The sequence below is a fragment of the Staurois parvus genome, unplaced genomic scaffold, assembly GCF_062004578.1.
Source record: "Staurois parvus isolate SC_StPar_1 unplaced genomic scaffold, SC_StPar_1.0 ptg000172l, whole genome shotgun sequence".
In the NCBI taxonomy this organism is placed as follows: Eukaryota; Metazoa; Chordata; class Amphibia; order Anura; family Ranidae; genus Staurois; species Staurois parvus.
Genome location: NW_028317968.1, coordinates 1403427 through 1430388, shown reverse-complemented (window position 1 = coordinate 1430388; position 26962 = coordinate 1403427). Strand labels below are relative to the sequence as shown.

At 43.3% G+C, this 26962-nt stretch overlaps 1 protein-coding gene across 1 annotated transcript in view; it reads right to left on the bottom strand.

The window, feature by feature from the left end:
- The window catches only part of RBBP7 (RB binding protein 7, chromatin remodeling factor), a 37614-nt gene extending 12178 nt beyond the window's left edge, over positions 1–25436 (bottom strand). Inside the window, exons 1-5 of the mRNA XM_089676570.1 lie at positions 25241–25436; positions 12469–12613; positions 11468–11613; positions 9705–9878; positions 6370–6485 (exon numbers count right to left, since the gene is read on the bottom strand). Of these exons, the coding sequence (XP_089532696.1) occupies positions 6370–6485; positions 9705–9878; positions 11468–11613; positions 12469–12613; position 25241 (582 nt within the window). The 5' untranslated portion in view covers positions 25242–25436. The remainder of the gene's footprint in view (positions 1–6369; positions 6486–9704; positions 9879–11467; positions 11614–12468; positions 12614–25240) is intronic.
- Positions 25437–26962: the final 1526 nt, after the last annotated feature.

Sequence of the window (26962 nt, the reverse complement as noted above, 5' to 3'; positions counted from 1 at the left end):
TCTTTTTTTTAACTGCGGATGAAAAATCTCATCCGACAGCACTGCACACACCTACTTATGTCTATTCTGAAAGCAAGACCCTGTTGCTGTCAGAATAAACAGGTCAGTGCTGCAGTTTGACGTTCCTGCAAAGAAATCAACAAGGGTTAACAATAAAACATAAACTCAACAACTTTATAAGGAAAAGTGTGTGGTGGTATGCCCACCATTAGAAACCTCCCTCAATCCACCCACTTCTAATGGTGGGCACACATGAAATGTGCCAACAAATATAAAATATATATGCCGAAGCATAGGGGCCATCCACCCACAGGCCACCCCAGGCCCCCATGCTTTGGCATATATTCTGTTTTTTATAACTGCGGATGAAAAATCTCATCCAACAGCGTTGCTCACGCTGACTTATGTCTATTCTGAGAGCAAGTTCCTGTTGCTGTCAGAATAAACAGGTCAGCGCTGCAGCTGAAAGCATTCCTGCAAACAGAAATGGTTAACAATAAAACAACAATAAACCAGTGAAAGTCGAACAATCACAAAAATGACAACAACAAAAAAAACTATAACTAATTTTTGGTTTTTACATTTTTTTATTTTTTTGGGGGGTATTTGTACTTTTATTTATTTTTTTAATTTTTTTTAACTTTTTTTTCCAAACTTCAAACATTTAAACAGCTGGTAGGGTCTCTCCAAATGCGATAGCCAGTTTCCTGACTACCGAACATCTTTTGAGACCCTGTGTAAATGTGCCCTGATCTGTGCCGTGCTGTACCCTATACTAATAGTTCACTAGTGTATGGTAGAGGCGGAAGCAGGGCTTGATGCAGAGGCCAGGTTGGCCAGGACAGGAGGGACAACAATAGCGGCTGTCACGCCTAATTCCACGTTTGCTGCAGACACGACATCTTTTTTGGGGTCTTCTTTGGGTTGGGGTACCAGGAATGGTATCGAGAAAATGTCTCTCATGCAGACGGCTAACTGCATCTGGGAGAGGGATTTGGGGCACAGCACCTTCTGGATACAAAAGGGCCCTGATGTTCTCTAACTGGAAATTTAGGTATGATCCACTATGTCCAGTTGCTTTATAGAGAACAAAAGCATTATATAGAGCCAATTGAAATAAATAAACTGACACTTTTATGTACCAGCGTTTGGATTTTCGGGAAACTAAATACGGCTGCATCATCTGGTCATTGAAGTCCACCCCTCCCATGTTAAGGTTATAATCGTGGACACAGAGGGGCTTCTCAACAACACCAGTTGCCGTGGTAATTTGGACGGTCGTATCTGCATGAATGGAAGACAGGAGGTAAACATCCCGTTTGTCCTTCCACTTCACTGCGAGCAATTCTTCATTTCTCAAGCAGGCTTTTTCCCCCTTTTTAAGACGGGTATTTACAAGCCGTTGGGGGAAGCCTCGGCGATTAGATCGCACAGTGCCACATGTGCAAATTCCCAAATTGAACAAATGTCTAAATAGTGGCACGCTTGAATAAAAATTGTCCACGTATAAGTGGTACCCCATGTGGAAATAGGATGACGCCAAGTCCCAAACTATCTTGCCACTGCTCCCCATGTAGTCTGGGCATCCGGGGGGCTCCAAGTAACTATCTTTTCCCTCGTAAATCCGAAACTTACATGTATAGCCTGTTGCCCTCTCACAGGTCTTATACATCTTGATCCCATATCTGGCACGCTTGCTGGGGAGATATTGTTTGATTACAAGGCGGCCAGAATATTGAATGAGGGACTCATCGATGCAGATGTTTTTCTGGGGAGTATACACATCTGCAAATTTTTGGTTAAAGTGATTTACGAGGGGCCGAATTTTGTGGAGCCGGTCAAATTCAGGGTCACCCCGAGGACGACTGAGTGAGTTGTCGTAGAAGTGCATAAAACGCATTATACTCTCATATCTATGCCTGGCCAAGGCAGCAGAGAACACGGGCATGTGAACAAGAGGGTCGGTGGACCAATACAACCGCAATTGATTTTTATCATTAATGCCCATGTTGAGGGTTAGGCCCAAAAAAACTTTAAATTCGGAAACCGTAATGGGTTTCCATGCGAATGGTCTGGCAAGGTTTGAATTTGGGTTGGCGGCGATAAATTGGCGTGCATATAAATTGCTTTGATCCACAATCAATGCATAAAGATCTTCTGTGAAAAACAGCTCAAAAAAATTAAGGGGAGTATTTAAATTTGCCGTTTCCACCTGAATTCCGGGTTGGGCAGTGAATGGGGGAAGTACGGGTGCTGCAGAATTTGTGGGCTGCCAATCGGGATTTGCAAGCACATCCGGAAGGACACTAGGGGCTCTACGGGCCTGTCTGCGAATTCTTGGTGGCCGCGGGACACTACTTGTGCTCGCCACCGCACCAGCTTGTACTGCACTTATGGGACTCGCCACGTCACCAAGTGATACTGCAGTGCTGGTATGCCTACGACCAGGACGTACTAGGCCGCTGGTGCTCGCCAGTTCACCAAAAGATACTGCGGCACTAGTACTGGCACTCTGCTGCATATGAGAGTCATCATGCATTTGTACCACCTCAGCAACCTGTGAATGGGATCGGGTACGCCTGACCTTAGCAGGGACCACTTCCTCGTCGCCTGAGCTAGCTGTCAGGGTGCCGCTGCTGTCTATAGGTTCGTATTCTGAGCCTGATTCTGCCAGTGAGTCTTCCCCTTCGCTCTCACTTGACATGCTCAGAATCCTATAGGCCTCTTCACTAGTGTACCTTTGCTTAGACATTTTGGCCACTAAATTTACAGGTACCTAGTGCGACTCAAGGGAAAAAGAGCGCCTGGCTGTCAGGGACTGCTTGAACCGCTACAAAAAATTTACCGACAAGTGCTAACAGATATCAGGCCTGATTCTGTGAACACTGCGGTTTTGTGTGTAATATGTATCAAGTGACAGTTATCTACTGACACTGCACTTGCCGGGGGAGAAGGGGGGGGCGTAGGGGCTAAACGCAGGTGCTGGCAGGTGTTGGGGCTGATCCCGCTAACACTGCGTTTTTGGGGATACTAAAGTAATGTGAATGCTGGTATAGCGCTGATCTGATCAAAGATATTGATCCAATCAGACACTATACTAGCAATGAAGGTTTAGCGTGCAAGTAAGCGTGTTCCTGGCAATCAAGGGGTCAAATGTGATTATCTGTGTACTAGCGGGCAAACTGGTGCTATCTGGGAGGGGCGCTAACACTATTGGAAGTCGCTAGCGACACTGATACAGTGATCAGTAAAAATTGGTTCACTGAGCAGTGACACTGGTGACAGGGCAGTGAAGGGGTCAACTCAGGGGGGAGGGGGGGGGCGATCAAGGGGTTAGACGGGATCACTGGTGTATTAGCGGGCAATCTGGCGCTATCTGGGAGGGGCGCTAACACTAACGGAAGTCACCAGCGACACTGATACAGTGATCAGTAAAAATTGGTTCACTGATCAGTGACACTGGTGAGAGGGCAGTGAAGGGGTCAACTCAGGGGGGGGGGGGGGGGGCGATCAAGGGGTTAGACGGGACTACTGGTGTATTAGTGGGCAATCTGGCGCTATCTGGGAGGGGCGCTAACACTATCGGAAGTCGCCAGCGACACTGATACAGTGATCAGTAAAAATCGCTTCACTGATCAGTGACACTGGTGACAGGGCAGTTAAGGGGTTAACTGGGGGGGTGGGGGGGGAAATTAAGGGGTTAAATGGCTTTATTGGTGTACTGGGGGGCAAACTGGCGCTATCTGGGAGGGGCGCTAGCACTATTGGAAGTCGCCAGCGACACTGATACAGTGATCAATAAAAATCGCTTCACTGATCAGGTACACTGGTGACAGGGCAGTGAAGGGTTAACTGGGGGGGGGCAATCAGGGGGTTAAATGTGTCCTAGAGTGTGTTCTAACTGCTAGTGTAGTGTTTTACTCACGTTTAAATGTCTCTTCTTCTCTGTCTGGAACGGAATGTGTCCAGGCAGAGAAGAATGACATCATATCCTGCCCTGTGTAAATATCAACACAGGACAGGATAGGACAGGGACCGATCATCCGATTTCAGCCAGAAATCACTGGCTGAAATCTAATGATTGATCCCTCCTGGATCGAATCGGATCACCCGCGGGTCGGCGGGCGGGCGCGCGCGCGCCCCCTGCCCGCGAAAGTGTCGGGAGCGCGGAACCCGTTTTTAAACGTGGTTTTGCGCTCCACTGCCGCCCTGCACACGTATAAACACAGTGGCAGGGCGGCAAGCGGTTAAAATGGGAAAATAGAAAAAAAATTGTTTTTTGTTTTATTTTATTAAGGCTAAAGGGTGCAAGCAAATTGGGAGGTGCCTGAAAACAGGATCATTTCTAGGAATACTGGCACAAAACCCCTCGTGTGTACAACTGCTGATGAAAAATAATAAAATAGGACTGAACATGAAAGCAACTATTTTGCCACGTGGTCCTGCTTGCACATTTTCTTTGATTTAGGCATTTGTTTTTCTTTTTTGACACCCCTGAAGAAACCATCACAGCGAAAACATGGGTCTTTGTTTTGGAAGCACTTTGATTCTGTTTTTTGGGGCACACATGGTTTTCCAGCTTATCCTGTTGGATGGGGCACAGCGGATAAGGGAATTTAACCTCTTCACACCGGCCGTACACATATATGCGGCCTCTCAGTGGGTGGGCCTTAATGCTGAGAGGCTGCATATATGTGCACCAAAATGTAAACAATGCTGTGAACGGCAGCCTGCGCGACCCCAGCACAGTTACCGGTGGTCAGTCAAATGACAAATGCCCGCCCCAGGCATCTGGAATCTCTTAATGGGTCGGGAGGCATCAGTGTTAAGAGGGTTAAAATCATTTCCCTTTTTGATTGTTGTAGTCATTCCCCATCAGGACACTGGGATTAATTTGTTTTATCCCTGAGTATTAGGAATCAGGTATATCTGCATTCTGTAGAGATTCACAGAAAAGCGGCTACATAGTGAACAGAACGTGACACTCAGAAAAATTTCCTCATGTGGAAATCCTCATGGAAATTTTTCTGAGTGTCACGTTCTGTTCACTATGTAGCCGCTTTTCTGTGAATCTCTTTTCACAAATCCCTCTTTTTTGTATGCCTCTTTTGGCTACTGAATGGAGACCAAATATTGGGTGACACGATAATTTATTCAACAACCTCTTAATAACTATCTTTAGCATATCTGCATTCTGTAACTCCTTGTCAGAGACAGATTCCGTGCCTGCGATTCCCTGTCTATAATCCAAATTTGTGGAAAGCTCACTACATTAAGCATTAGTTGGGGATTTAGTTTTATTAATGGACAGCTATAATAAAGAAACCACCAGCTGATTCAAGATTTTGCCATTTTTGGAGACCTTACAGAATCCCCCCCCTTCCCCAACAAGCACACATGCAGACTAATATTTTTATAAAGGCCTAATAAAGTTTAAGTTTTATCCCAGTGGCCATTTGTGCATGGGCAGGCACCCTCATTCTGTAGCAAGAACTGCTGATGATACAGCACTAAACATCCCCACACAGAGGCCAGGTAGCGAAATAAGGTTACTTCCACTACACAAAGCCAGAAGACTCAAACTTTTGAAAACCAGGCTGGGTAATTTGTAGGAGTAATTATCCATTAAATGTTTATACCAGGGGTCCTCAAACTTTTTAAACAGGGGGCCAGTTCACTGTCCCTCAGACAGTTGGAGGGCCGGACTATAGTTTAAAAAATAAATAAATATGAACAAATGCGGACACAGTACAGGAGATGACCAGAGACTGCAGACATAGTACATGAGATGACCAGAGACTGCGGCAGTGGTGTATTTTGGTTTTGTGCTGCCGTAGGCAAGACTAAAGTCGGCTCCGCCCCCCTGACCTTGTCCTCTTCTGCTTCCTCCTTCTGGCCTTCACCTGGATACCGGCACACTGACAGTGGGCCCCGTCCCTCACTCCGGGGATCCGCCCACCACTCCGCTCTCTCTGCAGCCAGTCCCTCAGCCATGGCAGCCCTGCCCCTGTATCTTTCCCATGGAAGTGTCCCTTCCATGGGAAAAGGGGGGGGGGGGGGCGCACTGCCGATTCCCCTGAAAAGTGCCGCCCTAGGCAAATGCCTAGGTTGCCTTACGGCAGATACGCCCCTGCCCGGCGGGCCGGATAAATGTCCTCGGCGGGCCGCAGTTTGAGGACCCCTGGTTTATACTATGTAGAAATGGTTAGTGTTAGTGACTAATGGTATACTCACATCAGATGAACCAATTCAGCAGTAGCTTGAGTGCTACTGATGAAAATACAAGGATTGTTTTTATCCGTCTCTCTAAAAGACAACTTTCCTCCTATGCTGCATCAGATAACATTAAATGCATCACAAATTACTTACATGGTCATCAGATGCACTGAGTAAATGTCCACTCAGATTAGAGTTCCAAGAGAGTCCATAACCCTCCTTTTGGTGGCCTCTTAATCGAAGATCTGGGTTGCACTCTCCACTGGGGTCTACAAAACAAAAAAGGAAAAAAATCAGCAGGTACTTGTACCAGTAATTCCCTTCCAGAAAGACTTTCATAAGCAGCACCATAATTTGTTCCTGCCTACAAAATCGAAAAGATTTTCATTATAAAAAGAAACCTCTGCCTTTTGCGTCCCAATGCATTAAAAATGTTCCAAAAAGCTTGATATTGACTATTCACTAAGCACTGACAGTGTACTAATGGCACTGGGCAGGAAGGGGTTAACATCTGGGGTGATCAAAGGGTTAGTGTGTGCTTCTCTGTCAACGCACTGCTTTGTACAGCACAGCCATCCAAAGCAGTGTGCATGAGCTGTTTACAAACAGTTCTCCGCCCCGTCAGAGATGCTTGGCAATCACTGGGCGGCAGCGAGTAATCACCATTCGGGACCTGGTGATTTACGGCCGCCCGGAGATGGAGGAAAAAAAAAAAAAAAAAAACACACAAAACATAAAATATACACACTATATTTACACACACACACACACACACACACACACACACACACACACACACACACACGCCACCCTGTAGCAGTATTTCTGCTATAGGGCGGTCGAGAAGCGATTAATACCCAGGCGCACTCAAAGCAAATATGTGCTTGAAACATAAATATCCAATATGTTGCGCTGTGTATACAAACCAAATCAACTAGTGAACAAATATAACATACAACCTGGACCCTTCCATGAATAGGTTATTAACTTATTAGAAAAGTGACAAATAAAAGTGCAATTAAAACATTATCCGTGAATGTAAATGCTGTTAATCTAGAATATCCAGTGAATTTGTGTATCCACCACCAAACACAGCCTCTTACCAAAAGTATAGACCCCAAATTACAAGTGGTTTATTAAAGCATGAAGCTGGGTAGGTCACAATCCCATTCATTAACCACAGGAATTGTTTGATGTAGCGGTCTCCTTCTCCCAGTCTTATGCAAGGGCGCAGATGAAGAGGGGGGGGGGGGGGAAAAAAAAAAAAAAAAAAAAATCGCCAATAGTGAAGTACCACAATGTTATGGGTGAATTTTATTAAAAGCCGAGTAGATTTTGGCTTTTACACAATAAAATATTTCAAACGCCGCTGTTGACAGATCCAGCTGGCGGGGGTGATGTTAGCATAGACTCCTTCTCCCCAACATACGATTAGACCTAATGAATGATGAAAACGTCCATTAGACTAGTCCCCTTAAAAACAGCCATTGGGACGAAACGTTCATCGGGAAGAAGTCCATGCTCAAGTCATCCCTGCCTTCTGGAGCCGGCACCAGTGGCATTTGTTACACACAAATTTTATAGGAAACGCTGCAAGTAGATTTTGGCTTGCATAAAGCTAGGAGAAGGAGAACGCTACATCGGAGTATTCCTGTGGTGGATGGGTGGGATTGTGACCTACACAGCTTCATGCCTTGATAGACCACCTGTAATTTGGGGTCTATACTCTCGGTAAGAGGATGTGTTTGGTGGTGGTGGATACAAATTCACTGGATATAAGAGTAATGGCACTTACACTCACGGAGAATATGTTTAATTGGACTTTTATTTGAATGGCACTTTTCTAATAAGTTAACATTCACGGAAGGGTTCAGGTTATTGTATGCTACATTTGTTTATTCACTAGTTGATTTGTATACGCAGCGCAACATTGTTACCATAGTTAACCTCTTCAAGCCGGTCGAATGCAAACATGCGGCATCCCGGCCTAGACGCCAAGCAGCCGCACATTTGCATTCTATTAAAAAAAAACATGTGCTGAGAGCACGCCCCTGATTCTCCCCCCGCACACACAATGGATTGAATTTCACTGGTATAAACAACCACTTGTACCAAAATTACCCCAATTCATTACGAGTTATGATTGGCCACAGCTGATCACATGGTACAGATGGGATGTGATTGGCCCTGTCTGTACCATGTGATCACTGACCACATGGTACAAAAGGTGGTCCCGCCACCCACAGTAAACAGCTAGCACATCTTCACACAAAGAAGATTGAGGAACACCTGTGCCCTGATCGCCTCTGGCTAATTTGAAGAGATGGATTTCACCTCTTCCAGTTTGAGCTTCCATGCCGACTGTTACAGTCAGGGAAACAACTAAATCAAGAATGATTTGTGATTTAGCTGCTTTGGAAGGTGGGGGAGACACTGAGGGTTCTAACAGACACACACTACTGTATATCTGTAAAGTGTCACCTATGAAAATTTTCTTTTGTACCATAATTTGTTGCAATCTTCACGTTTAGGAACTATTTATGCAACGTAATGTCTTATATATTTTACAAAAAAATTAGCATTCTATTGTGTGCAATAAACAATGTGTTTTTTCCTGAAAATCAGTGTTTGATAAACAGCTATGCAAATATCGTGTGTCATAAAAATAGCAACTTCCACCATTTTATTCTCCTGAACGAAAATTATATGCAGTTAGATTAGTTTGAAAAACAAATGTTGATTTGACCCAACAATTAGAAAATCAAGTGAGCATTCTTAAAACAATTTCAAAACAAGACATTCTACTGGTGAATATAGTCAAGCTTTAGTTTTTAAACAGATGCATTTTAAAAGTGGTTTAAAAAGAATATATAAACCTAACAATTTCATATTCCTGATATGTGCTTGCTGTACCATGTACTTGTATGAAAAAGTATCTTTTTTTTTTGTATGGTTTCCTCTGACCAAACTAGGCATGAGAGATCATTGTCCATTCTATAGCTGTGCCGAGAATGATCAGACTTCTGCTGACACAAGCCTGACTCCCCACCCTTCAGCACAGCCTTTTACTGGGAATATCAGTGTGCTGTTTCTCCTCTCCTAGCTCTTATGCAGCTGAGAACAGAGGGAATGTGATAACTTTATAAAAAGGGAAAAAAAAAAAAAAAAGTTGTACATGTTTTGCCTTTCAATTCTATTTTAAACTGAATGGATTGCTTTACAAGCTAAGGGTTCGCAATCACTTTAATTTTGAGTTTTGTTTTCTATCTATATGAATTTCAACTTTATGGGCACTTTAATTGCCGTTATGTTTGATGGGTCTCCTCCCCATGCAGAGCATTTCAGAGTGACGTCAACTACTGGGTTCATTGCAGAGGGTGTGAAAAGGTGAAAGGCTTCAAAGCAGGTTTCCTTATGTAACAAGGATTTTATAAAAAGGGTTTTTTTTTGTAATACAAACAGTAAAATGTGAGATAATTGTTACTCACCAGGTTTGGATGGATGCTTTGTGTAATCAAATACCAAGACATCAGAGGAGGGGGTTTTGGTTGCAATTATACAAGGGTTTTGAGGCATGTACCTGGCCCGATTCACTTCACCTTCGTGGTTAATTTTAATTTCAGTTTCAATCTTGCCACTAACAGAGCCAAAGCCACCAAACTCTAAACAAGGAAAATGAATGTATTAGGACACTTCAACTACTACATTTTACAAGTCAAACCCATGGCAATAAAGTATGATTTCTTGAAAACATGGATTTTTATGATCAATCTGAGTTTGAGGTTTTATAAAATTTAACAGAAAGGTAAAATCCATCTACATAGACAATAATGAAATACAAAACAAAAATACAGAAATAGGGTGGATGGGAGAAGAATAAAAAGAAACAATGTCTACAGTAAAGAAAAAAAAAAACAAACACCCTGGAGCTAGATGACAGCAGTAATCGACATCAAGTATAGAGCCCACAGCTGCATATAAAATGGCCTATACAGTATAGGTAAATCTGGGCCCAAAGGGAAGGCCTTTACCATACCTGAGAACAGAGACCAGCCCAGCCCAGGGGGGAGGGACAGGGTGCACTAGTGATAACCATCGCCTTGTCTCATCCAGTCTTGCACCAGAAAGAGAAGAGAAAAAAAAAAAAAACGACACACCACGGGACCAAGGGACAGGCAAGTGGCTGTTTTTTAAAAAGTCAGCAGCTACAGTTTTTGTAGCTGCTGACTTTTATTTGATAGGTTGAGTGATACTCCACTTTAAGAGGGGACAGAGAAACGTTCAGACTCTCAGATTTTGTAAGATTGACCTTAAAATTACTGAATTCACTGTACCGTTGGAGTTCTAATAAAATAGAAGGCAGATATATATGTGGGTTAGAAACAAAGCAGTAGGTCATCCTCGAAAAGAGCCAATTTCACCTCATTCGAGCCAACGGGGATGCCAGTAATATTAGGGTCACTACGAAGTGCTACCGCAAAGTGTTCCATTACCAGGACATACAAAAGAAGGGATAATGGACAACCCTGCTGGGTGCCACTGGTTATAGAGAAGCTCGGCGTTAAAGAGCCATTCAGGAGAATTCTAGCAGTAGGAGAGGTATGCCAGGACCCAACCCTATTTGAGATGGCGCTTACGCCAATGGCTACCCCATCTTATCAAATGCCTTCTCAGCAGCAATAGATAAGAGGCAGACAGGGAGTCCAACATATGGAGCATGGTTCATGACCAAGAGAGTTTTCAAGGTGTCCCTGTACAAACCTTACTTGGTCCGCATGGATTAGATAAGGGAGTAAAAGCTGTATGTAGGTGGCGATCATTTTGGCATAGATCTTAATATCCACACCAATCAGAGAAATGGGTCGATAGCTGGAGCAGAGTCTCAAGTCTTTATCCGGCTTAGGAAGAATCCAAACGTGAGCTTCCAAAGTTTGTGGTAGGAAAGAGGACCCAGCATAGAAGGAATTGAAAACAGGCAACATAAAAAGGGAGAAAACATCTTTGAAGGTCTTATAGGACTCAGGGGTAAATCCATCGGCGCCTGGACTTTTGCCTGAGAGGGTTGCTGAGATAGCGTCCAACATTTCTGTGATGGAAAGAGGTCATCAAAAGATTCCCTTGTATCTGAATCAATAGTGGGCGGGCCTGTTTCACAGATATGAAAACATGGATTTTTAAGCAAAAAAAAAAAAAAAAAAAAAAAAAAAAAAAAATCACAGAATATAGTACTATAACAAATATTAAAGCCTACCTCCTTTCTCACTGTCATAGTGAGATGCATCAAACTGTGCGTCATCATTGGGTATCTGAACTCGCGCTACTACTAAGTGGTTCTGTTCATCTGATGTGTGAGTGCCAAGTACCAACCAATGCAGAGCATAATCTTTTCCTTCTGGTCTACAGGATAAAGACAAATATACAAATAAAACCTACAAGAAAAGTAGAGCCAAGTCCACCTTAGGAAAGCTAGTAATGACAGTTTAAAAAGTAACTCACCCTTTTTTTTTTTCTTTTGAGAAAAAAAAAAAATTCCCCTCTGGGTGATCTATGTGCATTGCAAGGCTTTTAAACTAGGTTTCAGATTCCTACCTTTTGTTATTCTGAAGAAATAGCCGTTGCATCCATGTGCAAAGTATTTTTGAATGGGAGTGAATTTATTTATCAGTTGCTGCACCTGCAAGGCTCTCACAGGGAAAGTTAAAAGGTGTGCATTCCTTTAGACATAATTTCCCTTTGGGAGTATTCGTTTCAGAGGATGCCCAAAATGTGACTTGTATCTTAGTGCAGACTTTTGGGAAATTCAGTAAGTCAATTTACACAAGCAGGAAATTACATTTATGGAGGGCGTTCCATCTGTGTATAGAACACCTCCAGGTAGCAATTTTGCATTGAATTTTACAGAAAATTACAGCACTGCAGTTAAAGAAAAACATTTACTCTAAATGTTGCGGTACCTGTAAAATCCTATGTAGGCCTTTCTAGGGTTTTTGTGAGGTGTAACACTTGTTTGTAAAGGATGTGGTACCAGAAAATCAACCGAAAAGTGGAGGTAGATACTTGACTGTGCTCTCTTCCTCCAACCCCCTTTATGCTTGTTTAATTTAATTACAACATGACTAGCATCACAATTGTATGTTATATTTTCCCATTTTATTTTTTCAAAAGAAAGTGGAGTTACCCTTTAAAAATAATTTGCACAGAAACATGTAAAACAAGAAAGATGTACATCGCATAATGCAATATGAGCGTTACCTTGTAACATCTGGAAGCCACTGCACAGTAAGACTAGGCCACTCTAGGGCATGTGTCATCACCAGGTCATAAAGGAAAGGAGTGTTTTTTTTCCATATTTTATACTCCTCATTGATGACCCGTTCCTCCACAGTATCTTCAAACACTGACAAAAGAAGATGGTTTACAAAATTTTTAGTTTAGGATGATCAAGCTTCATTCATTTGATGAAACATGCTTGGAAAAAGTATTAGGAGCACAGCAAAACTGAAATTAAAACCAATGCTGAATATGATACTGTACATTAAGTACTACTTCTAAATATTGCATATTGTGTTTAAAAACTGCAGCATAAGCATTTGTTCCAAATATAGTACACACATCTGAGATACACCTGCAGGTAAATTAGATCTCAAAAATCTTTTTAACCACTTGCCTACAGGGCACTTATACCCCCCCTTCCTGCCTAGGCCAATTTCCAGCTTACAGCGCTGTCACACTTTGAATGACAATTGCACGGTCATGTAACACTGTACCCATATGGCATTTTTAGCATTTTTTGAGACAGATAGAGCTTTATTTTGGTGGTATTTAATCACCTCTGGGATTTTTATTTTTTTCTTAAACCAAAAACCACTGAAAATTTTGAAAAAAAAAAAAAACGTTTGTTATACAATTTTGTAAAGAAGTGATTTTTCTCCTTCACTGATGTGCGCTAATGAGGCTACAGTGATGGGCACTGATAGGCAGCACTGATGGGGAGGCACTGGTAGGTTGCACTGATGGGCACTGACGGACACTGACAGGTGGCACTTCTGGGGCCACACTGATCATCAGTGCCCTGATGATCAGTGTACATGTCCCCTCCGCGGAAAGCCGATTACCGGCTCTCCTCTCCTCTCGAGCGGTTAGCGTGACAGCTCGAGAGGAGAGAAATGCCGATAACCAGCATTTCCGTGTTTACATGTGATCAGCTGTGATTGGACACAGCTGATCACATGACCGAGCTGACATCTTCGGCTCTTTCCGTGACCCGTGATCAGCTGTGTCCGAAGGACACAGCGCACCGGCAATCGCTGCGCATGCGCGGTGAGAATGGAAGGATGTCATATGACGTCCTATCAGAACGAGAGAACGACCTTGCGCCCGTCGTACTATATGGCGGGCGGAAGGTGGTTAAAAACAGATCACATATCCCATGTATGTGGTGGCAGGAAAAGTGGTCTTTAACAACTTCCCGCCCGGCCTATGGCCAGATGGCAGCCAGACGAGCACCTCGTCCCTCCGGGTGGACGCCATATGGCGTCCTTTCAGGCATAAGCAGTTTGCGTGCCCGCAGAGCTGCGCAGCGGTGTGATCTGTCACCGGCCATGTACATTAGACATGGCCGATGACAGATCTGTGTACTGGCCCCCTTGCCAGTACCATGTGACCTGCTGTGACCAATTACAGCAGGTCACATGACAGTTGTATACAATGGATGGCTTCCTTTCATGTGATCCATTGTATACAAGTGTGGCTAGCTGTGAAGGGTCACAGCGATCACATGCACAAGCTGGGCCAATCACAGCCCAACTGTGTCATGTGATTAGATGTGGCCAAATCACAGCTACTGCACTGGTGACAGTAAGTAAACAAAAAAAAATGTGAAAAATCATTTTTTTTTTAATTTCTTCATTTGACAAAAAAATTACAACTTCAAAAAACTCGCCATGCCTGTTATGAAATACGTCGGACTGTCTACTTTGCAAAAAGGGATCATTTAGGGGATATTTGTACTGTTCTGACATTCTTGGACCTCAACAAATTAGATTAGCCGTCAGTACTTCAGGATTGATCAATATTCATATATATTTCATAGTTTGTGAACTCTATAACTTTCCTACAGACTAAAATACTAATTTGGGTTATTTTCACCAAAGACATGTAGCAGAATACATTTTGGCCTAAATTTATGATTTGCAAACTTTTATGACAGAAAGAAAAAGTTTTTCTTCAAAATGTTTTTTTTTTTGTTAATTTAGCAAAAAATAAAAACCCCAGCGGTGATTAAATACCACCAAAAGAAATCTTTAGTTATGTGAAGAAAATGATAACATTTTAGTTAGGGTACAATGTTGTATGACCGCACAATTGTCATTCAAAGTGTGAGCGCTGAAACCTGAAAATTGGCCTGGGCAGGAAGGGGGTAAAAGTGCCCGGTATGGAAGTGGTTAATGCACAGCCACCACACATATGCAGCCAAGGTTTCGTCCCAAGTGTGGATAAAGGGGAATGCTTTCTGCCTTTAGAATCACTTTAAAGGGAGGACGAAAAGTAACATACCATCATCATGGGGCATAGTGAAGGAGTGTAAAATTCTACTGATTACAGGTGGGAAGAGATAAACATGACACTAAAGCTTCGTTTTTTTTTTTTTAGAACCATACATGTCTATATTTACCTGCTCTGTGCAGCGATTTTACACAGAGCAGCCCCAGCCCCTTTATCTGGTCACTGCCAACTCTCCTGGCTCCTTTCCCTCAAGCAATGCCCCTGTGGTACTGCTAAGTGCTCGCTCCAGAGCTACGTGCATTGCTTCCCTGTTCGCTTGAATAAGTCAGGTAGTTCTGCCATGGATACAAAAGCATCGCAGCTCAAGGGGGTGAGTAGGGGTGTTAAAAATCCAACCTCCTCCGGTCTAAATGAGGCCCCAACTTCATGTTGGGAGACCATTGACAACTTTGTAATTCTCTCACTTGCAACTTTAATATTTAGTTTACACTACGTGATACCAGGTTTAAAACAGTGATTTGGGTTATTTTCACCAAAGAAATGTAGCAAAATACATTTTGACCTAAATTTATGAAGAAAAAGTTTTGCACACAAAAAAACTAACCAAACGAAAAAAAAATTGCTTTTTCCCCACAAAATGTTCAGTCTTTTTTCATTTATTTAGCAAAGAATAAGAAAAACAGGGCCATTAAATACCACCAAAAGAAATCTCTATTTGTAAATAAAAAAATAAAAAAAATGATAAAAATTTCATTTGGGTACAGTGTTGCATGACTGAGTAATTGTCACTCAAGTGTGCTAGTACTGAAAACTGAAAATTGGCCTGGGCAGGAAAGGGGAAAATGGCCAGCATTTAAGTGGTTAATGAAAAAGGAAGGTCAGCCAGAGACGATATCAGCATGTTTCTGGTGCTTTGCTTTGAATAGCGCAGGGAAAGGACAGAACTACTGATTATCAATGAAAATAGCTGTCAACTATTTTCAGAATCTGTTAGTTGGTCAATTAGTTGGCCTGCATACAGAATGCATTTGTTTACATATCAGAAAATACAGTGCAGCACACAGAGCTCAGTACACCTTCCATACATGTCCGTATACACAATGCAGCACACATATAGCTCAGTATACTGTCAATACATGTCAGCAAGTGCCTGAGCACTTGTGAATGTGATAGGAGCAATGTCTTGTGGCACATGAAGACCTGGGCAGCAAAAGGAAGTGAGTGATTCTAAAAGGCAGAAGTCTATTTTTTCCCTTGCTATAGGGGCACTCTATACTATACTTTGCAGGTATACAGGAGGTATATATGGACACTCAAGGTAATAAGAGCCAGGAGTGCTGGTGGGGGACCACAGAAGAGAGAAATGGCTGCTCTGTGCAAAACAAATTGCACAGAGAAGGCAAGTATGACAAGTAAAAAAAAAAAAAAAACCACACACACACACACACACACAGTTTTTTAAAATCTTCATTTTTAAAAACTGCGCATTTCGGTTTTCGGCCAAGTGCATTTTGAATTTTCAGCACCAGAATGTTCATTTCAGTGCACCACTACCAAATACCAGTCAATATTGGCACAAAACCTACAGGCTTCAGTTAGTTAAGTTTGTGTCAAGTTGTGCACTTATGCAACCATATTATTTTAGTTTTTTATTTTTAGTCTCCACCTAAAAGATTTCAGTTTGTTGTTCAACTGAGTTGTACAGTTTATAGGTCACATTAAAAGGTGGAAAAAGTTCTGAAATTATTTAACTTTGCCTCATTTTTTTTTTTACATCACAGAAACCTGACATTTAACAGGGTAGCCTTTTTATATCCACTGTATATATCTGTGTTAATCTCAGAGTGGATTAGATATTCTGTTCCTTAACCATGTAAACAGGTTATTTATATTTACCATTGCCTATAGATATTCTAGAATAAATTGTCTTTTACTTTACATATTAAACACATCACGATTGCTAACACCAATGTATTTCATTGATATTTGCAATCATTGTTAATGAATGAAACTGATTCAGTCATTTGTAGTGATTAAAGGTGATTGGGCAAAGCTCATCACATGATACAGATGGGCTGTGATGTGCCCCGTCTGTGCCATGTGACTGCTTTGACCAATCACAGTTAACACCACAAATGTATACAATTGATGTGTTCTGTGATTGGTCACAGTAGTCACATGACATGGTCAACGGGTCGTCGTAGTGATGTCATCGGCTGGGTCCCGTGCACTCAGCCGATGACAGATCACGCCACTGCGTGGCCCTGCGAGCAGCTCCTTTTGATAGGATGTCACATGACGCCCAGTCACAAGGAGTGTTCTGCCTGGCCATCAATCTGCTATAGGCCGGGCAGGGAGGTGTTAACCACTTACCATCCGCCTTATAGTAGAAACACTGCTACAGGGCAGCACGGGTGCGCAAAATCATATACACACACATATCATACTGCAGTATCACTTGGTGATGTGGCGAGTCCCATAAGTGCAAGCTGGTAAGGCGGCTAGCACAAGTAGTGTCCCGAGGCCACCAAGAATTCACAGACAGGCCATACAGCTCCTAATATCCTTCCGGATGTGCTTGCAAATCCTGATTGGTAGCCCACAAATTCTGCAGCACCTGTACTTTCCCCCATTCACTGCCCAACCCGAAATTCAGGTGGAAAATGCCAATTTAAATACTCCCCTTGATTTTACGGAGCTGTTTTCACAGAAGATCTGTATGCATTGATTGTGGATCAAATTAATTTAAATGCACAACAGTTTATAATCATGAACCCAAATTCAAACCTTGCAAGTATATTCACATGGAAACCCATTATGGTTTCCAAATGTAAAGTTTTTTTTGGCTTAACCCTCAACATGGGCACACCAAAAAAAAAAAAAAAAAAAAAAAAAAAAAAAAAAGGATTGTGGTTGTATTGGTTTGACCCGATCCATCATATGCCCGTGTTCTCTCCTGCCATGGCCAGGCATACATATGAGAGTATAACGTGGTTTATGCATTTCAATGACAACACTCTGGCAAAGCACCCTATGACTATGTGCTTTGCACGAAACACGTCAGGAGGGGCTACGGCTTCTTGACGTCACACTGCCGCTGGCGGCCATCCTGAATACATGGTCAGTCGTTTTTTACCTTTGTTGTACGCACCTAATCTGGAAATAATTTTTAGAGGTGACCTGATGCAGTGATACCAATCGAGGGACCTTGAAGGGAACAGGAACCTGACCATAGCTTGGAGTGGATGATCTGGCTGACCTGATGAGACTAAAGTGATCTCAAATGCGCGTTTATAGCACACATCTGGCGAGTGCTCTATTCACCTAATAGTCTCACCATCTGTCACTCCTGATCTAGAGAGTTGAACACCTTTGCCGAGATCTGCTATGATCCTCAAGTTCATTCTTTGGACATTCACATATTTACCACTATAACCACTCATATGGGGCAGCACAGTGGCTAAATGGTTAGCACTTCCGCCTGGCAGTACTAGGGTCGTTGGTTCGAATCCCAGCCACGGCACCTCCTGCCTGGAGTTTGCATGTTTTCCCTGTGCCTGCGTGGGTTTCCTCCGGGTACTTCGGTTTCCTCCCACACTTCAAAGACATGCTGGTGGGTTAATTGGATCCTGTCTAAATTGGCCCTTGTATATGAATGTTAGGGACCTTAGATTGTACGCCCCTTGAGGGTTAGGGACTGATGTGAATGTACAATATATATGTAAAGCGCTGCGTAAATTGACTGCGCTATATAAGTACCTGACATAAATAAGTGGTCTTATACGTTTTTTGCACTTTATATTTTATTTATTGTATCTATGGCGTAATTATGAGATATTGTCTGCGTGATTTGCATTTTAGAATATTTGTATGAGTTGGAATACCGTATTTTCCGGCGTATAAGACGACCCCCTACTTTTCCTGTTAAAATATAGGGTTTGGGCTATACTCGCCGTATAAGACTACCCCTCTTCCAACGCACACCAAATAAAAATTAAAAAACATCAGATTTGATTTCAATATGGTATGGTATTTCAGTATGGTATTACAATGATGGGACACTATTCCTCCCACTGATACCAATGATGGTGCCCCATCGTTGGCGTCAGTGGGAAGAATCGTGCCCCCATCGTTGGCGTCAGTGGGAAGAATCGTGCCCCCATCGTTGGCGTCAGTGGGAAGAATCGTGCCCCCATCGTTGGCGTCAGTGGGAAGAATCGTGCCCCCATCGTTGGCGTCAGTGGGAAGAATCGTGCCCCCATCGTTGGCGTCAGTGGGAAGAATCGTGCCCCCATCGTTGGCGTCAGTGGGAAGAATCGTGCCCCCATCGTTGGCGTCAGTGGGAAGAATCGTGCCCCCATCGTTGGCGTCAGTGGGAAGAATCGTGCCCCCATCGTTGGCGTCAGTGGGAAGAATCGTGCCCCCATCGTTGGCGTCAGTGGGAAGAATCGTGCCCCCATCGTTGGCGTCAGTGGGAAGAATCGTGCCCCCATCGTTGGCGTCAGTGGGAAGAATCGTGCCCCCATCGTTGGCGTCAGTGGGAAGAATCGTGCCCCCATCGTTGGCGTCAGTGGGAAGAATCGTGCCCCCATCGTTGGCGTCAGTGGGGGAAGGAATAGTGTTCCATCATTGGCATCAGTGGGGGAAGGAATAGTGTTCCATCATTGGTGTCGGGGGGGGGAGAATAGTGCCCCATCGTTGGTGTCAGGTGGGGGGGGGGGGGGGGGGGGAGAATAGTGCCCCATCGTTGGTGTCAGGTGGGAAGGGGGGGGGGGAGGAATAGGGCCAATAGTGTTCCAGCATGGTGCACACTTACCGGCCGCTCCCTCACTCGATTTTTGCGGGGCCGCACGGCTCCGCCTCCTCGCCGGTGATTAGCTGCCTTTCCTAGAGCCGCGCCGCCCCCCGAAAAAGTGCTGCCCTGACACCAGCTCGCCGTATACCGGCGTATAAGATGACCCCCGACTTTTCAGAAGATTTTTATGGGTTAAAAAGTCGTCTTATACGCCGGAAAATACGGTATATTATTTAACAAGCACCTTTTGCACAATTGTTATAATAGCGCTGCACATATTTTTATGATTATTTCATCACTTTAGTTTTGCAGGATAAAAACAGCGCCATTTGTAAATTGGGAAAGCATCTCATCACACCGATCTTGGCGAGATTAGATAATGTAAGGGCAGAGGAGACAGCTAGAGTCTGATAGACCCCAGATTTCTCAAAAAAGAATGACAATGCCCATTGAAGTTATAGGGGATATTTGCATTCCCTGTGATAGCATTAAAAGTGATCCAAAAAAATAAACAAAATGAAAAGGGACAGTGTAAACAAAACAAAAAAACACAAGCACACTCACCCATCCGCAAGTACTATGTGCCATAAAAAGTTGCAACACCCACCATTTTATTCACTAGAGTGTCTCGTGTGTGTTTTTGTTTTCTTTCTTCATTTTCTAAAAACTTGTGGTAAAAAAAAATTATTCTATTGACTCAACATGCCTCTCAGAAAATAGTTTGCGGTGTCTACTTTCCAAAAAGGGGTCATTTTGGGGGTGGGCCCAGCATTAGAAGTTTATGCCACACATCATTCACTCCTCTAACCACCTGGAGACCAAGCCTTTTATGACACTTTTTGTTCACATGAAGAAAAAAAAACAAAAAAAAAAAAAACCAGTATTTTTTGCTAGGAAATTACTTTGAACACACAAATTATATATATATATATATATATATATATATATATATATATATATATATATATATATATATATATATATATAATTTATTTTTTAGTTTTTTCAAAACCTCGTGAGAAAATTAGATCCGCAAAATACCCATTATGCCTCTTTTTAAATAATTGTGAAGTGGAAGGAAAATGATAAATGGTTTTCAAAATGTTTTACAAATATCTGAAAACTGTGGCGTGCATTTGTATTTAGCCCCCTTTACTCTGACACCCCTAACTAAACTCTAGTGGAACCAATTGCCTTCAGAAGTCACCTAATTAGTAAATAGAGTCCACCTGTGCGCAATTTAATCTCAGTATAAATACAGCTGTTCTGTGAAGCCCTCAGGAGGTTTTTTATATAGAACATTAGTGAACAGTCATGAAGTCCAAAGAACACACCAGACAGATCAGGGATAAAGCTGTGGAGATGTTTAAAGCAGGGTTAGATTACAAAAAAAAATCCCAAGCGTTGAACATCTCATGGAGCACTGTCCAATCCAAACATCCAAAAATGGAAAGAGTATGGCACAACTGCAAATAGAACAAGACATGGCCGTCCACCTAAACTGACAGGCCGGGCAAGGAGAGCATTAATCAGAGAAGCAGCCAAGAAGCTGATGGTAACTCTGGAGCAGCTGCAGAGATCCACAGCTCAGATCGAAGAATCTGTCCACAGGACAACTATTAGTCATGCACTCCACAAAGAGTGGTAAGAAAAAAGCCTTTGCTGAAAGAAAGCCATAAGAAGTACCGTTTGCAGTTTGTGAGAAGCCGTGGGGGACACAGCAAACATGTGGAAGAAGGTGATCTGGTCAGATGAGACCAAAATTTAACTTTTTGGCCTAAAAGCAAATGCTATGTGTGGTGGAAACCTAACACTGCACATCACCCTGAACACACCATCCCCACCATGAAACATGGTGGTGGCAGCATCAGGTTGTAAGGATGCATTTCTTCAGCAGGGACAGGAGTTTATCAGAGTTGATCAGAAGATGGATGGAGCCAAATACAGGGCAATCTTATAAACAAACTTGTTAGAGTCTGAAAAAAAGATTTGAGACTGGAGCAATGACCCTCAACATACAGCCAGAGCTACAATGGAACGGTTTAGATCAAAGCATATTCATGTTAGAATGGCCCAGTCAAAGTAAAGACCTAAAACCAATTGAGAATCTGTGGTAAGACTTGAAAACTGCTGTTCATAGATGCTCTCCATCCAATCTGTCAAAGATTGAGCTATTTTGTAAAGAAGAATGGGCAAAAAAATTCAGACGCTAGAGATCAGTGTTTCTCAACCTTTTTCAGTCAAAGCTTTAAAATTATGGATAATCTCAAGGCACCCCATTTTAAAAATGTAAAAAACTATTCTACACACATCCAGTAGCCCAACATTAGAGGCAATGTATCCTTGCAAAGAAAATACACCTTTGCACACTGGTACCGACTAGTATTCCAGTGTGTGTTTCTCTCCCTCACTCTGCTAATGTGACTACAGTGCTGACAGAGGGGGGCAAATAAGGATGATGTGCATGCACCCGACATCCTTGTTATCAACTAATGAGGTCATTGGTTGTTAGGATGCTGACAGCTAGAAAGTCATAAAATGTGCACAATGAAAACCTGTGGCTTTGTGTACTAAAAAGCAGGATTGATCCACTTGCTGGCTTGTACACAATTTTTGGGCATTTTGCAAAGGGCATCCCTGAAGAAGCCTGAAGGCGCACTGGGGTGCCTAGGCACCCTGGTTGAGAAAGACTGCTCTAGATGTGCAAAGCTGGTAGAGACAAACCCAAAAAGCCTTGCAGCTGCAATTGCAGGGAAAGGTGGTTCTACAAAGTATTGACTCGGGAGCTGAATACAAATATACGCCACACTTTTCAGATATGTCAAAAATGTTGAACCATTTATCATTTTCCTTCCACGTCACAATTATGTGCTACTTTGTGTTCGCACATCACAAAATCCCAATAAAATACATTTATGTTTTTGGTTGTAACATAAAATGTGGAAAATGTCAAGGAGTATGAATACTTTTTCAAGGCACTGCAAGTATCACCTATGTATTTTAAAAATTGCAGCCATCCACATCTGATCAAACAAAGCATTACCTTAAATACACATGTTCAAGAAAAAAATTCTCAAAAAAAAGGAGGCTGTGTTAATGTAATTTTGCAGGATTAATAAAACAAACTGTCAACATAATCACTCTTGAACAGGGAAATCCATCTTTTTTTTCAATTTGTTTTAGGAAAGCACATAGAATTACAATCATTCTAATAGAACAGAGGCCTGGAACAAGATCAATACATAAAACAGGACACTGAAGCCCCTTTACCCCACTTTACACTGTCATATACCCATGCGATCTGATTCAGGCAAATGCACTGCATTCTGCTTTTGGGGCAGGGGTCTCCAACTTTCCAAAGGGCCAGTTTACTGTCCTTCAGTCTGTGGCCAGTGGGAATAGAAAATGCCCTGGCGTCAATGGTAGCAAACAAAGCCCCATCATTGGTATTAGTGGGAGGAATATAGCCCCATTGTCAGTATCAGTGGAATGAGGAGCCCCAAACATTGGCATCAGCGGGAGGAGGAGTGCCCCAAACATTGGCGTCAGCGGGAGGAGGAGTGCCCAACTGTTGCTATAGGTGACAGGAATTATGCCCTAAAGTTGGTGTCAGTGGGAGGAAGTGTGCCCCAAGGGCCAGATAAAGGCAAGCAAAGGGCCACATCTGGCCCTTGGGCTGCAGTATGTAGAGCACCGTTTTGTTTTTTTTTGCAATCAGACCTACAGCAGATTGCAATAATACAGTACAATTGCTATGTGATGCGATGTGGGTAAAGCAGCGATTCCTGTGCATTTCCCATATTGCATCAGCATGAACCGGTTCATATTGTTATATTCATTTGGTACAGCCAAATGGGGCATAATCCAGATTCTTGATGATGCTGTAATTGGAGAATCCAGAAATAAACCAGTACAATATATAGATCAGGAAATTTGACTGATAGGGGACTACATAGCTGAGCTTAAGCCTCACGAGTGCACAATAATCACTGAATAAGATCAGAAAGGGAAAGAAAGCAAGAGAAGAGGTGAAACGGTAGTGGTAGAAATAAGATGAGCGTGCCCTAGCTGGTTGTGCTTCCAGAACTGGGTCTAAATTTTTTTTTTTTTTGTGGGACTAGCCCAACCTGGTAAAGAGATTCTCGACATAATGAATCCTGCACTTCTTCCCATTAAACTAGCCGAAATGTATTTTCTCATTTGGAAGAAGGGAGGTGGGGTAGAACCTGATGGGCTTTTGTTTTTACGTTTTTTGTTTTTTTTTAAAGTTTATAGGAATGCAAAACCTTCAAGCAGGTCAGCTGCTGGTAAAACACTCCTGTCAGTGAACTCTGAATGATCTGAGAAGCATCTCAAACTGATATCAACACAGGTCCTTATTTATTTCAGGTACTTATAAAGCGCCGTCAATTTACGCAGCACTTTACATTATATTGTATGTTCACATCAGTCCCTAACCCTCAAGGGGCGTACAATCTAAAGTCCCTAACTTACATTCATACATACACATACTAGGGCCAATTTAGACAGGATCCAGTTAACCTACCAGCAGGTCTTTGGACTGTGGGAGGAAACCGGAGTACCTGGAGGAAACCCAAGCAGACACAGGGAGAACATGCAAACTCCAGGCAGCAGGTGCCATGGCTGGGATTCGAACCAACGACCCTAGTACAGAAGCGCTAACCATTTAGCCACTGTACTGCCCACATCACGCTGTCTCTGTGCCCATCGGGGGATATTCAATGTCCTGAGGACACAAAGTGATGTAAAATTTACATATTTGCAATCACCTTCCCTATGAAAACATACCTACTGTGGTGGCAACTATCAGACTAGTCCTCACTTTTGGGATGTGAACATCCTCTCCTCCTGTTTAATCATCACAAAGGGAAAAAAATCTCATCCCATGTGGGGACAAAGCCAGCATTAATACACTGTTAAGAGGTTAGCCCTATCTCATTTCATCCAAAGATGGATCAAAACTCATCCGGCACAGCAGGAACTGGACAAATGTTAAACCATGTGGTCACTGCCGCTTGACAGAGCTGATCTATCGTTTGGAAATAAAATTGCTTGATCACTAGCTGCAGCGCTGATCTGAGTATTCTATCGGGGAGGGTCTTGCTGTTGAAATAGCAGAGAAGGGAGAATTTCCCCAATTTCTTCAACTGTGTGGGGAATTATCTTCAGCAATTGGGTGACGGGAGGAATCTTTGTTTTTTTTTTCCAATCAGGCCACAAGTGAAAAAAAAAGGAGCTACCAAGGCCAGCACAAGAACAAAATCTTATGTCTGAGGGTCTATAATAGGAGCAGCAACAAATGGCAGCTCACCACCCTGGGCCCCCTCAGACATGGAGCTTGGGCTATGCTCGGCAGTATAGTTCACAAAGGAACAAACCAATACACAGCACTGCAGGAGAGGGCCAGCACTCACATTACTGCACTAGGCCGCCAGGGAGGTGCTAGAGCTAAGAGAATACACTGAACAGAGAATACGGCCAGGGCACAGCAATGAATGGCGCCGGTGTGAGGGATGCCCACAGCACAATAGCCTTGTCCTGAAAATACACACAGCCAGCAGCCATCTCCAACCACCAAGACACACTGCCCACACGACAGAGCAAACAGCCGCCACCAACAAACACACTCAGGGAAAAAGAAAAAAAGAAAGAAAAGGCTGCCCGCTACCGAGTCACCCCCAACCCGGGCCAGGCCTCTCTTACTTTCTTTATTCGCTATTCTCCCGCCTCTTCCGAACAGACAGGAGCCGCGCAGAGCCCCGCTCGCCGGTCACCTGTGCTGCTTCCCGCGCTCAGGACAACACACAACCCGCGCTGACGCAGCCAAACGAGCCCCCGCCAAAGTTCCAGCTACTTGTAACAGGAGCACGCTGTCTCTCCCTCAGCCCCACCCACCGGTACGTGCCATGCGTGCACCATGGGGGCAGAATGACCAATCAGGAGGCAGGTCGACAGGCCGGAAAGACGTAGAAGGAACTTAGGTGGCCATGTTTAAAGTTGGCAAAAGTCTTCGTTAGGAGAGGCGGTACTATGCACTGAAGGAGGATGGCGAGTGCATTCGTCTACATATGATGTAAAATAAGAGCGCGATCCATCAACAAAAAAAAAAAAATGTAGCTGTGAGGGGTTTCTTTTGCAGACCTAAACGGGTTTGCTCTGTCTGTGATAGTTTTTATTACTTCAGGGATTTTCCTAGGAGTTTGTTCTATACTAAGGAGGTGCATTCAATTGGAGTTCTCTATTGAAGAGGTTTCAGCACTCATAATGGTTTTCCCCGGTTTACTGAGTTTGCGGTACACTTTCACCGTTTATACACACTTGAGTAACTCCGTCCCCTTAAAGCAGAGCTCCACCCAAAAGGAGAAGTTCCGCTTTAAGCCTTTATCTCCCACTTCTCAGTAAGGATTGGCACCTTTGGGGAGCGGGTTTCCGAATTTGCCTAGGCAATCGGAAGCAGAAGTTGTCCTCTCTCCCCGTAGTCTTCTGGGACACATGACAGATCCCAGAAGACTACAGGGCCAGTCACAAAACGCAGCGTTTCTCATGCATGCGCATGGGGCACCTGACTGTGAAGCCGCAAGCTGTTACAGCATGGTGCCCACACTGAAGATGCCAGTGCCAGGGAGAGAAGACGGACAGTGCAACCAGTGGTGGTGAGGACACCACTAGACCCCGGGACAGGTAAGTGTCTGTATTTTAAAAGTCAGCAGCTACAGTTTTTGTAGCTGCTGACTTTTTTTATTATTTTTTTCAAATGGAACTCCACCTTTTACCTTATATGCTTTTGGCTTTTGTGCCAAGAGGCCACATACACTATATTGCCCAAGGTATTGGGTTGCCTGCCTTTACATGAACTTTGTTGGCGTCTTAGTCCGTAGGGTTCAGTATTGAGTTGGCCCACCCTTTACAGCTATTACAGTTTCAACTCTTCTGGGAAGGCTGTCCACAAGGTATTTGTGTTTGGCAGCAGTAGTCAGTAATGCAAATACAAGGTTAAATCTCCCAGTGAGTTTGAAGTATATCTATTTATTATATGTACTTATGTAAAGCTCTGTGTAAATTGATGGCGCTATATATCTGTTGTACATTCACATCAGTCTCTAACCCTCAAGGAGTATACAATCTAAGGTCCCTAACTTACATTCATACATACACATACTACAGCCAGTTTAGAATGGATCCAACTAACCTACCAGCATGTCTTTGGAGTGTGGGAGGAAACTGAAGTACCTCGAGGAAACCCACGCAGGCACAAGGAGAACATGCAAGCTCCATGCAGGTGGTGCCATGGTTGGGATTCAAACCGAAGCATGCTAGTACATTATGACAGACCTGTCAAATAAAGACCTCCAGTATTATGCTGTCAGTGCAGGGGGCAGTCTTCCTTTCGGATTTGATGGCTTGAAGTACCGGGCAGCAATTATG